This window comes from Panthera tigris, chromosome B2 (assembly GCF_018350195.1).
Source record: "Panthera tigris isolate Pti1 chromosome B2, P.tigris_Pti1_mat1.1, whole genome shotgun sequence".
Taxonomy (NCBI): domain Eukaryota; kingdom Metazoa; phylum Chordata; class Mammalia; order Carnivora; family Felidae; genus Panthera; species Panthera tigris.
In genome coordinates this window covers 40,780,374-40,795,041 of record NC_056664.1, presented here as the reverse complement: position 1 = coordinate 40,795,041, position 14,668 = coordinate 40,780,374, and the positions used below count along the sequence as shown (strand labels likewise).

Below are 14,668 nucleotides of genomic sequence, written 5' to 3'. Positions count from 1 at the left end.
GGGAGGAGGGGTCAGCCTCACTAAAATGGAGGGTTTTCGACTAGAGAAGCTTAACTAATGGCCAGGGGGTTGTATTTTCTCCTGTGGCAATGGGGAGTCTCAGGTCACCAAGCAAATGTTTTAGGAAGATTACTGTGGTGGAAATCTGCCTTTAGGAAGAGGCAGAAGGCAAATCAATCACCCAGATAATTGCTACATTTGTCCACGTATTAGGGTCAGACTGGGCCTTGGAAATCATCTAAACTCAGTGGTTCTCCACCCTGGTTGCTCTTTAGAATCACTTGGGGAGCTTTTGAAAAATGCTGATGCTTAGAGTCCTTTCTCCAGACCGTTTAAACCAGAATTTATGGAGGAGAGGCCCGGGCATCCATATTTTTAAAAAGCTCCCCAGGTGATTTGATTGCATAGCTAGGATTCCTCATTTTAGAGAAGAGAAAATTAGGGCTCAGAGAGTTTAAGATGCAAACTTAGTTCACAAAACCCATCCCTGGCAGAGAAGGACCTACAAGCAAGCTCTGACTGCTAATCCAACTCTTGTTTTCCCCATTAAATTGCAGTCCCTCTTAAAGTCTAGTTCAGGGCAAGGATGCAGAAAAGGAGAGAAACAGAAAAGAGTACAGTATAGCCAGCTAGCAGGTACAGTCTGCTTCTCTAAGCAATTTGGCCATGCTCTGAACCTCTATCTCCTAGACTGTGAAGTGGAAACAGTATCTACTTGTAGCCCAAAGGTAAGGATTATCACTAATATGGAGAGCCCCTGGCATGTACCAGTTGTCAACAATATGATCATTATTTTTGTTACTATTGGAAAGAATAGATATGAGACCTTCAAAGACCAATCTGTAGGATTTAGTCATTAAAAGTATAGAAGGAGAGGAAAAAACACCTAGATTTTGAAGTCTGGGTGTCTGAAAATCCAGTGGTTCCACAGTAAGGTTGTCAGGCTGAGCTGGAGGGAAAGGAAAGCAGGGAGGGGCAGGGAGGGATGGGGGGGGGGGCTGGGTGGTCACTATGGCAACCAACACCCGCAAGCATGGTGGGTGCTGCCCTGGCAGAATTTACAAGCTACCAAATCTGCTAGTGATCTGCTGAGATTTGGACTTAAATTAACATGTTTACTTGTGTTTGGCAGGTTAAACTGTTGTAAACTGCCTCCTTTAATCACTGACTTTTGAATATTAATCTGTTTACAAGAAAGTTTAAATCCTGTAAATTATTCTCTGCATTCAGGGATTTCAGTTGACAGGACTCTTTGGAGAAATGGCTGATTCTAGGTCTGAGGTAATAGGTTTAGGTAATCGGAAGACATGCCCACAGCGTCTTGGGCCACGAAATTCTCAAAGTAGATGCGGCCGTGTCGAAAGTATAGAAGCCGTCTTTAGCAGGCCTCCACTGACCACATTTGGGACACTTTAGGCATCAAAAAGAAAAATAATGAAAGCAACAGAATGCAACATTAACTACAAAAAGAATGCATGATCTTTTAGAGACAGGCACTAAACTATCACAGATGAATTTCTATGTCTGGATTAGCCTCACAATGATGTTGGGCAGGGGGTGGGGGAATTTAGCTGGGGATGGATGAACAAGCACAGCCATGAGTTGGTAAGCACTGAAGCTTATTGTGCACAGGGGCTCACTGCACTATTTTGTTTACTTTTGTTCATGTTTAAAATCCCCCATAATAAAATGTTTAAAAATGAATGCAACTCCCCCCGCCCCAGACAAACTGAGTTCATAGTGTTATTCAGAAAAAGAGAGAGAGAGAGAAGGAAAGAAAAAGTTTTGGAAAACTTTCTTTCTGGAAAAGTCCCAGCCAATAACTATAGATAAGAGAATACAATTAGAAAATCCCCATTTTGCAACCACTGATGTAATTAATATTCCGGTGAGGCTCAGAGTCTCAAATCACTGGATGAGAGACTGGGAAAGAGGATAGTCACAAGGTCCCAAAGCACCATCCTGGAGATCATTTCTGCTTTACAAAGGGAAAAAATGTACCTTTGAATACCTGGAGGAGAAAAAACCTAGCAGAAGCCACCTTAGCCAAGTGATCACACCAATAATAGGACAGCTCAACATTCTGTGTCTTGCCGAAACTGTTTAGCCTGACTCTGATCGTGAAGTCACAATCAGAGACTGCCACACTGAGGCCACTCTACAAGACAAATGATCTGGGTTGCTGTGGACTAGAGATGTGACAACAGATGATGTCAGTGCTCTCTGGATTCTGGAATGAAACACTGTTGTAAAGGAAATTATTGGGTCAACTGGAAAAAATCTGATACAACTGCAGTGTATTAATGTTAACTTTTTGGGTTGTGATATTGTGGCTGCGTTGAAGGCAGCCCTTTGTTCTTATTAAATAGCTGGTGAAGTATTCAGGGGTAAGGGGTCATGACATTTGAAACTTTTCAAGATGGTTCAGAGACAAAAGTGTGTGTGTGTGTGTGTGTGTGTGTGTGTGTGTGTATGTGGGTGGTTGTGGGTGTGTGTGTGTGTGTGTATGTAGAGACAGAGAAACACAAGACACACACAGGTGAAGCAAATGTTGCAAAATATAAACAACAGATGAATCTAGGTGAATGGGTTCACTGTACTCTTACAAGTTTTCTGTGGGTTTGGGAAGTTTTCACAATACAAAAGGTGGGGTGGGGACTTAACTTCACTCTACAAGAAACTGGTTACATTGGTTGCCTGCAGGGAACTGGATGGCTGGGGGACAGAAGGAGGGAAATTTTCACTACAGTATATACCTTTCTGTACTTTTTGGATTTTAAACCAAATACATGTATTTTCTATGCCAAAACCAAATAAAATTTATATTTAGAAACTTACTCCTCTGTAGAGTTAACTCTTACAGGATCAAAACTTGCTGAATTAAATTTCCCTAAATAGACAAACATGGAAGGTCCCTGGGAATGGTGTTGTTATTGTTGTTGCTGTTTTTAATATTTATTTATTTAAGTAATTTCTACACCCAACGTGGGGCTTGAACTGACGACCCTGAGATCGAGAGTTGCATGCTTTTCTGACTGAGTCAGCCAGGTGCCCCGGTGTTTTTGTTTATTACAACATTCTATAAAGTAATTTATACAGAAATTTTACACGGAAATTGTAAAGTAAAAAAGAGAGTCACTGTTAAGTGTTCCTGGATGTTCTGGGGGTTTAAAATTTAGATAACACCTCAACATTACTTTTCTAACTATGCGGTCTCCAAGGCTGTGTCCTCCTTACTCCAATACGCCTGATGCAACTGACCTAGTTCCCAATACTTTTTGGCATTAAAGGTCACAAAAAATTACTCTGGAGCTGCCAGTGGAGGCTTCTTGTTACCTCTGGATAACTGAAACTTTTGGGACTCAGACAGACTTTTTTTTTCCTTATCAAGGCATTATTTGTTACACAGGGGTTAAAGAGAGATCATGCCGTAGCTGATTATATATCATTAATAACAGCAAACATAAAACAGATCAACACATACTGATATGAAAACAATCCTCAAGTTACGGAATTAAGTAAAAACACCCATGGCGTGTTGCAAAGTTAAGCAGACGTCTACAGTTATTTGTGCCCGTCCGTATGCGTAGAGGCTCTCTCAGGGAGAATACAGAGAAAGAACCTAGACGCGGTGGCAGGCTTTCGGAGAGAAACTTGGGAACTGGCAGGAAGACTTACTTTTCACTCTCAACTCTCTTGGAACTGTTTTTAAGTTTTTACCAGTTGCACATTTTACTTATTTTTTTTTTAAAACATTTATTCATTTTTGAGAGACAGAGAGAGAGGGAGACACAGAATCTGAGGCAGGCTCCAGGCTCTGAGCTGTCAGCACAGAGTCCGATGTGGGGCTCAAACTCATGAACTGTGTGTGAGATCATGACCTGAGCTGAAGTCGGGTGCTTAACCAACTGAGCCACCAAGATGCCCTGCACATTTTACTTATTTTTAAAAATGCATAAATGTTTTGATAAATGCTGTCCAGATATCATGTCTCCTGTGTGGGGCAAGTTTTTAAAACTAGAAGAAAGTGAGAATAATCTATAAATCTACTATCCAGAGAACTGCTGTTAATGTTGTATTTCTTTCTAATGAATTTTCTGGGTGTTTTATAAGCAAGAGGGTTTTCTGTTTTCTAATTCAACATATTGTCTCTCCCCATCATTTTTCTAAGAGTGAAAACAAATTATTTATACATTTATTAAAAAAAATTTTTTTAAGTAAGCTCTACACCCAATGTGGGGCTTTAACTAATGACCCTGAGATCAAATTTCATATGCTCTACTGACTGAGCTAGCCAGGTGCCCCTCTTTATTATACATTTAAATGCACGTTTTAAATATTTCAAATTTAAATGTACACTTAAAAGATTATTTTGTAAGTCTTTCCCCAAATCTTTAAGTTATTTTTTGAAAATATTTTATTTTATTTTTTTAAAGATTTTCTTTTTTGGGGGGCGCCTGGGTGGCTCAGTCGGTTAAGCATTCGACTTTGGCTCCGGTCAAGATCTGATGGTCCATGGGTTCAAGCTCCGCATCGGGCTCTGGGCTGACAGCTCAGAGCCTGGAGCCTGTTTCAAAATCTGTGTGCCTCCTCCTTTCTGTTCCTCCCCCACTCACGCTCTGTCTCTCTCTCTCTCTCAAAAATAAATAAACCTTAAAAAAAATTTTTTTTTAAAGATTTTTTCTTTTTTTTAAAGTAATCTCTACACCCAATGTGGGGCTCAAATCTACAACCCTAAGATCAAGAGTCACAAACTCCACTGACTAAGCCAGGCAGGTTCCCCTCGGAAACATTTTAAATAGCTGCATAGTTTTCATCACAGCCAATCATTCTTCTATTATTAGACATTTTTAATTTTATTTTTATTTATTTTTGAGAGAGAGACAGCACGAGCAGGGGAGGGGCAGAGATGGGGGGATAGAGGATCCAAAGCTGACTCTATGCTGACTGCAGGAAGCTCGATGTGGGGCTCGAACTCACGGACCCTGAGATCATGACCTGAGCCGAAGTTGGACACTTAACTGACTGAGCCACCCAGGTGCCCCTAGACATTTGGGTTTTTAGAAAACTTTTTAGCAACCAAAGTATAGAAGAGTATCTACAGCATGCTATACTTGAATAAGAAGGGAAGGGTGGCGGGCACCTGGGTGGCTCAGTTGGTTGAGTGTCTGACTTTGGCTCAGGTCATGATCTCCCAGTTGGTGAGTTTGAGCCCCACATCGGGCTTGCTGCTGTCGGTGTAGAGCCTGCTTTGGATCCTCTGTCTCCCTCTCTCTGCCCCTGCCTTGCTTGCACTCTCTCTCTCTCAAAAATAAATAAAAATATTTAAAAAAAGGAAGGGAAATTAGACATACCACATTACATATATCAGCTCATTTGTGTAAAAATAAATGTAGGATAAATAACTAGAAACGAATGAGATCAGTGAATACAGAGGGGGCCGAGAACTGGCAGGAGAGGATGGAGGGGTGGGAGAAGGGTGAAGTGAGGTGCTCAAGGTATACTTTCTGCAGAGCCCTGACTTTTGGGGCCATGCTAATGGGTCACACTTTCAAAAGAAATGAAATAGATATAATCAATAAGGGTGGTGGGGAAAGACTCCTACAATTAATAAGCAGGACTATATTTCAAATGAATAGCATAACTACACCAAGGGAGGAGGGAAAAGCACTAACCCAAGTAATTTTAGAACACAGTATTTTGACCATATGCCTTTAGGCTAAAGACAGAACTGTAGACTGATGCTGAAGTCTCATTAGTAGGTTTGTTTTTTCATGGTGGTATGGGGTAGCAATTCTGAAACCATTTTCTGTGTACTCTAGGATTGAGCAAATAGATATACCTATATCTATATATCTGTATCTATATATCTATATCGATCTATCTATATATCTATACCTACATATCTATATCTATATCTATATCTATATATCTGTATAGATATATCTATACCTATATATACCTATATATCTATATAGATATATTGTGGAGTTGCCTTTCTCACTGTTAGAAAAGAGGAAACATGGAAGATGTTTGGAAATGGAAAAGAAAGAGAATTGAATAATGAACCCAGTGGTCCTGGATTAGAATAGGAAGTATCAATAGGAGCTCATTGCTTTTAATACAGATTGATATATAAATAGCTACAGATGTTGGGGGTGTGTAAATATATATAAGTCCCAGGTCAGTAGCAATGAACGTGTAGTGCTCAGGTCATAGTTTCTAAATACTGCTCTCCACTAGAAGGAATGAGGCTCCTTAAATGAATGATTGGTTCCAGGGCAGAGTCAGGAAAATAAAAGATAAACACGGAACATCTTGTTTTGCCAGAAATTAAAGAAAGTGCTCAAGGCACAATGGAAATGTGTCAGAAGGACCAGCAGCCAATTTGGAGGGGTGCCCAGTGGCCATCAAAGTAACTTGAGCATCAAGATAAGTGACTACAACAATTTATAACCCACTGAGTAAAATAAGAACCTCTGAGTCCATACTGATATAAACAAACATGTAAGTAAAAGAGGAAAAGGAAATGCTTTCTTAGAGAAGAATGCCAACAATTAATGTAGAACATATGATGGAATCAGAAAATCTCTATTTGGTGGCCATCACAGCAATAGCAGATTCCATAACAATGGATTTGGTCAGGAATTATCAACGGAAACTTAACGTATGTGCAAGTTTGATGAGTGACTGGATACCTACACAGTGTCAAAGTATCTCCTAGAAGAAACTTATTAAGAAGCATCGGACACCATCTTAAGCAAGTGTTCAAAGTTTACACCACCAGGAATGGGACAAATCCACATGATGATGATGTATCATTTCTGCGGCAGTCCTATCAAAAATGTATGACCTGGATCTAATCATGAGGAAACAGCAGAGAAATGTGAATTGAGGGACATTCTACATAAAAATTGGTTTATGGGGTGCCTGGGTGGCTCAGTCGGTTGAGCGGCCGACTTCGGCTCAGGTCACGATCTCACGGTCCGTGAGTTCAAGCCCCGCGTCGGGCTCTGTGCTAACAGCTCAGAGCCTGGAGCCTGTTTCAGATTCTGTGTCTCCCTCTCTCTGACCCTCCCCCGTTCATGCTCTGTCTCTCTCTGTCTCAAAAGTAAATAAACGTTAAAAAAAAAAATTAAAAAAAAAATTGGTTTGTACTCTTCAAAAATATCAGGGTCATGAAGGACCAAAAAAGATGGAGAAAATGTTCCAGATTTAAAGACATGATGACACAATTAGACAGTGACCCTGGACCATAAAAACAAAACAAAATAAATTTTCCCCCTTTCGCCGTAATGGGCATTCTTGGGAAAATCAACTAAATCTGGATAAGGTCTGTAGATTAGGTAAAAATGCTGTACTAATGCTAATTTCCTGGTTTTGATAACTGTACTACCTATGTTTATGTGGGAAAATGTTTCCATTTTTTTCTTTTTTCTAAAATATTTATTTTTGAGAGAGTGTGTGAGTGGGGGAGGAGCAAAGAGTGAGGCAGACACAGAATCTGAAGCAGGCTCCAGGCTCCGAGCTGTCAGCATAGAGCCCGACGCAGGGCTCAAACTCACCAACTGTGAGATCATGACCTGAGCTGAAGTCGGACGCTTAACCGACTGAGCCACCCGGGCGCCCCAAATGTTTCTGTTTTTAGACTGAAGTCCAAAGTATTTAGGGCTAAAGAGGCATCATGCCTACAATTTACTCTCAAAATTGTGTGTGTGTGTGTGTGTGTGTGTGTGTGTGTGTGTGTGTATGGGGGGGCAAGGGGAGAGAAAGAGGAGGATAAAACAAATGTAGTAAAAAGTTAACATTTGGGGAATCTTGGTGAAGGGTATATGACAATTCTTTATACTCTTCTTGCAACTTTGACTTTTCTAGAAGTCTGACATTATTTCAAAACACACCCACACACAACCTCTGACACTGAAAGTAATACACTGAATGTCCTTGATCATAAATAATCTTTGTTTCCCTAGGACTCTTAGTGGAATGACTAAGTCTAAGGTATGCAGTTTGAAAACTATCGATGTACCCAGCATGGAGAAGTTTTTGAGTACATCTAAATATGGAGGAGGGGTGCCTGGGTGGCTCAGTCGGTTAAGCGTCCGACTTCGGCTCAGGTCTGATCTCACTGTTCGTGAGTTTGAGCCCCACATCGGACACTGTGTTGATAGCTTGGAGTGTGGAGCCTGCTTCGGATTCTGTGTTTCCCTCTCTCTCTGACCCTCTCCTGCTCATGCTCTGTGTCTCTCTCTCTCTCTCAAACATAAATAAACATTAATAAATAAATAAATAAACATGGAGGAGCAAGGCAGTGGAAATGGAGGACGAAACAGGGTCGACCACAGAGGTGAAAGCGGGGTGTGGAGCTGGAACTACGGACAGTGCTCAGGATGAGTGTGAATTAGAAGCTAGAGGAGGAATTCAAGGATCCACAGATAGGGGTTCAGGACCAAAGCTGATGACATTTGAGATGATTTTTAGAAACATAATCCTTCTGTGGGTTTACCAACTGCCCACGGTAATTTTGGATCCCTCCCTCTGTATACATCCCTCCCGTGCAGGGCAGTTACCCACTCATGAATCGTACTGAGTCCCTGAGCCTTTCTGACTGACACCCAAGAAGCAGTCACAACATCTCCACCCAGTCCATAGTTACATGACCTAGCGGCTTACTATATGATGTAAGTAAATAATCTACCATAAGCTTTCATTTTAAATGCCTGTCATACATTTCATCAAGTATATATATTAATTGGCTCTCATTGAGTATTTGCTATTTGCTGTTAGGGACTATGTTAAGTGCTTCGTGTGGATTATCTCATTTAATCCCCCCAATAACCCCATGGGAATATATGTCCATTTCGCTGATGAAGAAAATTAAGTCTACAGAGGTAAGTTAAAGTAAGACTTGCTCTATTGTCATAAAGCTTAGATTAAAATCCATAAGACTGACTCTAGAGCCCCACTCCAAACCACAATGCTATGATGGATGAAAAATATTAATTAAGGGGGTGTCTGGGTGGCTCAGTCAGTTGAGTGTTCGACTCTTGATTTCAGCTCAGGTCATGATCCCAGGGTCGTGAGATCGAGCCCTGCATCGGGCTCCTTGCTGAGTGTGGAGCCTGCTTAAGATTCTCTCCCTCCCTCTGTGCCTCCCCTCCCCCCTGCTCGCACACACACTCTCTCTCTCTAAACTAAAAAAATAAAATAAAAAGTAAAAAACAAATCTTTTTAATTAGGAAGAAAAAAAGGCAATCAATCACAAGTTGAAAATTGTTAATGAAAAAAAGAATTGTTAATGAGAGGCGCCTGGGTGGCTCAGTCGGTTAAGCTCAGCTCAGGTCATGATCTCACGCACAGTTTGCGAGTTCGAGCCTCATATTGGGTCCCTCGCTGATAGCGTGAAGCCTGCTTGGGATTCTGTCTCTCCTTCTCATTGCCCCTCTCCTGCTCTCTCTCTCTCAAAATAAATAAATAAACTTAAGAAAAAAAAAGAGAGTTGTTAATGAATAAATTGGGAGTTTAGGATGAAAATTATATTCTGTGAAATACACATTCCATTTTCCTTTTCTGGAATCATCCCAACATTTGTGCGATAAAGCAAATGTACCTGACAGAAGAACTGCTGCTGGGTTCCCGCTCCAGGGGTGTTACTGAAGGTGCTGGTAGATTTGGAAGAAGAAACTGGAAGACGATGAGACGCACTGACCGGTACTGGAGTCCTGTTTGGCTGGGTCAGCTGATCTCCCGTGAAGTTTGATCCTGATGCACCCGACTGAACCGCAGACCCAAGACTAGGATGGGCAGTGCTGGATGAGCTGACGACAGGGAACCGACTAGGTCCTGACATGTTGGTCACCGAGGGCATGGTGGTGAAGCCAGGTCTCCCTTGGGACACGCTGCTCTGCCCAGGTGACAGGTGTAATACGGTTGGTGACGCCTGCTGCAAGGGCATCTGTCCACCAACAATCTGAGGAGAGGCATGATTGACAATCACTGGGCTTCCAGAGGCGGCAAACGTTTGCCCAGACACCAACTGGACGGCGGCATTCTGGTTGTTCAGCATCTGTCCAGAATATGGTTGGTTGGTCCTGAGCATGTTGGAAGAGTTTCTGTTCAACATGACATGCTCTGAGGCCACCTGGCCGGAGATGAGCTGAGAAGGTTGAGTCTGAAGCAGTTGCCCATTTATGGTCTGGACATGATGTACCGAGTTGGAACTGACAGAAAGGCTTGTGGGTATGAGGAACTGACTTTGGGGTGTGTGAGGCTGGCCCATGGGAGAATGAATAACGATACTACCCCCAGCGCTGCTCACTGCCTGTGAGGTGACTGGTTTCCTTGTGTTCTGTTGGTTTACGATGTTCACAGACATGTGCGGACCAACTACGGAGCCCTGGGGTGAGCTGGCGGAGGCAAAGGAGATCCCTTGTTGAACGTGGTGCTGCTGTATTCCCAAATTGTTCACATTGTACGTATTCTGCTGACCCATCTGGATAGGCTTTGGCTGGATATTGATCGGGACTTTATTTGAATTTGGTGCAAGACCCCTCTGTATGATGATGTTATGCACAGGTAGAGACGTCTGAAAATTTGTGCTGTTAAATGGAACGGTAACAGGCTGTGCTACGGGACTGGAACTGGAGCTCCCAAACAAGGAGTTGCCATTGGGAGTCTGTCTGTGAACCAGGAGTCCTCCACTCACATTTGATGGGGCTTGCTGCCCGCTGCCCTTCAATATGATTTGAGATCCGTCTAGGTTATTAATAGTCATCATGGAGGGTTGATTACCAAATGAGCCAATTAGCTGTATCTGACCCGAACCGCTAATCTGACCGCTATTAGACAGATGCTGGCTGGGCACACTGATCCCCACGTGTTGCATAAAGCCATGTTGCACCCCCACCGTATTGCTTGCAAATGATGCTCCAACAGGCACGTGAGTCACCCCTATAGGCTGCAGCGTCTGACCTGAGTAATTCGAAACATTAGAAGCCTGAGTAAACGATGCTGATGAAGAAGGATGAAGCTGGGCTTGTGCAAACTGTTGGCTTGAACCTATACTGGCGTCCAAATATGCCTCTTCTGCCAATGTCTGTTCAGTGATATTGGCCTCCTGCAGGGATTTCTGAAGAATGTCGAAAGGTTGGTCCTCACTGAGATCGGGAAGAGGAGAAGACTCAAGTTCATCTTCAAGAAACTGAAGGCTACTTGAAAGTGGCAGTCCATCACTGGGCCCTTCTCCAAGCTGGTTGCTTACGGCTTTGAGGGATGACTTAGGATCAGCATTCTAAAAAACATACACAAGTATGTTACCTGGCATATCCAACCTTTGAAAGAAGCTCTTAAAACAACACAACACAAACCTCACTTTTGAATAGAATAAAGCCTAACAGGCACAGCTCTTCAAAGTGCTCAGCTTATTCTGATACTGAATTTCCTTCGTGATGATGTTTAACATTATTTCTGTAAGCGTACACATTCAGCGCTCTGGTAAATTAGTTCATAGAAAATAGATACATAACAGGATCATACTGATGACCACCTGGAGTTTAGCTCCATTTTTTCAGATACTGACAAAGGCTTTATTTTTCAGGACTGCTCCCAGTCCAGGGCTTGAGTGAGACTCGGCCCAGGGTGTGTAAGTATCCAAGAAATAGCCATGTCTAGTCCTTTGCACGACAGGAATCTAAGTGAATTTTGGGAGTTCTGGGTACTGTTCTGTTAGAGGTCCAGAAGGTATCCCAGATTCAGCCCTGTCATTCCGGGCTTCTCAGAACATGTCTAGTTCTATCCCTACCACCCCAGGCAAGACCAGTCCAGATGAAAACAAGCTTCCCACACGAGTGAGCGGTCATTCGATTTCTTAGAAGGAATCCGCTTATTACGCCGCTTTCAAAACGATTTCAGTGTCCTATTCAAAAGTAAAAGTCCATCAACATTTTAGTCATCAAGCACCCGCTTGTGTGTTAGTTTCTGTCCTTAAGGAATCCTTAGGAATGGGCATTCCAACTAGAGACAACACAGGCATATGAAGAGAAACGAATGTGATAAATAAGATATACTCCACTGTCTAGCAGTTTTTCTTGGGACATGTCAAAATTTATAAAAGGAAAGATACGGAATCCACAGGTAGGGATAACACAAATGTACTTCACACTACTGAACTTAAAAATGGTTAAGATGATAAATTTCATAAGTATTTTAATGCCACTGAACATTTAAAAAAAATATGAAGAAAAAAATTAAAAACAGGTCAATGCAACCTTGCAAAAGTGTAGAGATTCTCATAGATGATGGGAAGAACTAGGTAGAAAACCGAAGACTAGATCATTTGACCATCAACCCTCAACAGTTGAAGCAGAACCAATGTGATAGGACTTGAGGAGTCCTCCGAAAGGAAATGGGGAAAGCAAATGAAAGCAAGGAGATGTTTTTTTTGTGGAACAATATCTAGACAACGAAGGATATCTCCTGAATGGTCATACACCGTTTAATGTTTTTACAATGTACAAATTAACAGGCCATAAGTTTAAACGGCCATCCTTGAAAAATATTTCTACTGAAAAAAAAAAATTTCTACCTCACCTCCCATGATGTAATAGAAATTCCCAATAAATACATACTGGCAGTCTGAAAAGTCAGAAGTCATACTCACACGGAAGGGGGAGAGTTGGTAAATAAAAATCATTCACATCAAGGGACAGGCTAAATATCTACCTTATGTGCTTAATGGCACCACATAAAATTATTACTCGTTCAGAATGAATTTCAAAAGTGCTACTGATTCACAAGCCTTACAGGAGATCAGTGTTGTAACTTCAAAGCCACCTGTAGCATGTGGACGTGTCATACATCCTATGATCTGACATAACTTACACACACTCAAATACGTGAAAGAACTCTGCACTCCCAAGGGCTTTCTGAATACCATTCCATGTCATAGATGAAGGAAATAAAGGCCCTGATGATAACTTAATCTTTATTGAGCACTGTACCAAGTAATTTCCCTGGACTAGTCAATTAATGTTAACCAACCTAGGAAGTAGTTCTGTTATTCTCCTGGTTTCATAAATAAGGAAACTGAACTCTATAGAGATTTGGTGACATATCCAAGGTGACAGGGCTAGGAGGTGGCAGAGTGAGGATTCACACTTGGGGCAGTCTGACTCTGGGCTACCATCCATGATGGAAGAAGGCACTTGATTAAGATAGGCTTGAATGTAGTCATCTGGCCATAGTCTGTAGGCAGGACTTCCCTATCCCCCAGGTCAGGTTTCTTGTCTGGACACTCCTAGAGCTTGAGAATATGGAATCCAGAATTGGTGATCTGAGGGAGAATCCTAGCTCTCCAACTCCTGGCTGTATAATTTTGAGCAAGTACTAACCTCTCTGTGCTTTAGTTTCCTCATCCATAAAATAGAGATCATAATAGAACCTACTTCTTGGAGTTATCACGTGGGTTAATGAGGTTAATCATGCTAAACGGTTGGTGCCAAGAACATACTAAATGCTCAGTAATTTTCAGTCATTAATTTTTTTTCTCGTTTTAAGATGAAAATGTTTGGTAAGTAACGACAATGAAGAATAATTTCTTTAAAGCTATGTAACAAGTCCCTAAACATCCTAATATGGCTTTCTTAGGTTATAAGTCAGGAAAATGGCAAAGTAAATCTCATATAGTTTATCTTAATTGACTAAGTTAAAAGGAGACAATGTCAACACCATTCGGTAGATTTCCTTAAATGCCAATTATAAGAGACAAGGTAATAACTCCCATCAGGATCCAAAGGCGATTGAAGCCTCCGGACACAAGGCAGCAAGGAGGCAGAAACACTTGACCACTGAATTCAGCTTCCAATACTCACACTGGAGTTGGCGAAAATTGAATTTGAATTGGCTGCAGAATATCCTGTGCTAGTTGAGTCATCATTGCTCTGCAAAGGTACAAATTCAATAAGGTGATTACTTTAACTGTAAAGAAGGAACAAAATTTATATCTGTGATGTTCTAAGTATTACTTACAGATTTATTACTAGGTCCGTGTAGAAAATAGTTCAATGCTTGTGGGTCTCTGGAAAACAACAAGGAAAGGAAATGAGCAAATAAATACATAACCTGTATTTAGGATTCATTCTCACTAGGGTCAAAAGAAAATGACATAGCCTGAGTGAAATTCTCTCCCTGTTTTTAAACGATTTTATTAGTTTTTTTGTTTTGTGGGTGGTTTTTTTTTTTTTAGTTTATTTATTTATTTATTTGGAGAGAGAGAGAGAGAGAGAGAGAGAGAAAGAGAGAGAGAGAGAGAGAGAGAGAGAGAGAGAATCCCAAGCAGGCTCCATGCTATCAACACAGAGCCTGATGTGGGGCTCAATCTCATGAACCATGAGATCATGGCCTGAGCCAAAATCAAGGAGTTGGATGCTTAACTGACTGAACCACCAAGGCGCCCCTATTAGTTTTTTGGTTTTATTATTGATTTTCCTGATGTTGTTCCATTTCCTATTATCACTTATTTCTGTCTCTGGGATTTGTTAGAAAGTAAATTTAATAAAGGATAACCTAAGTATGAACCCTATCATATCCAAATATCTTTGTTAATCTATGTTGATTATTTATTTATTTATTTATTTATTATTTAAATGTTTATTTATTTTTGAGAGAGAGG

At 41.3% G+C, this 14,668-nt stretch overlaps 1 protein-coding gene across 4 annotated transcripts in view; it reads right to left on the bottom strand.

The window, feature by feature from the left end:
- The window catches only part of BICRAL (BICRA like chromatin remodeling complex associated protein), an 81,044-nt gene that overhangs the window by 24,174 nt on the left and 42,202 nt on the right, over positions 1–14,668 (bottom strand). For all 4 annotated transcript variants that reach the window (XM_042986378.1, XM_042986377.1, XM_015538935.2 and 1 more), the window contains exons 3-5: positions 14,026–14,074; positions 13,869–13,937; positions 9,611–11,290 (exon numbers count right to left, since the gene is read on the bottom strand). In XM_042986378.1, the coding sequence (XP_042842312.1) occupies positions 9,611–11,290; positions 13,869–13,937; positions 14,026–14,074 (1,798 nt within the window). The remainder of the gene's footprint in view (positions 1–9,610; positions 11,291–13,868; positions 13,938–14,025; positions 14,075–14,668) is intronic.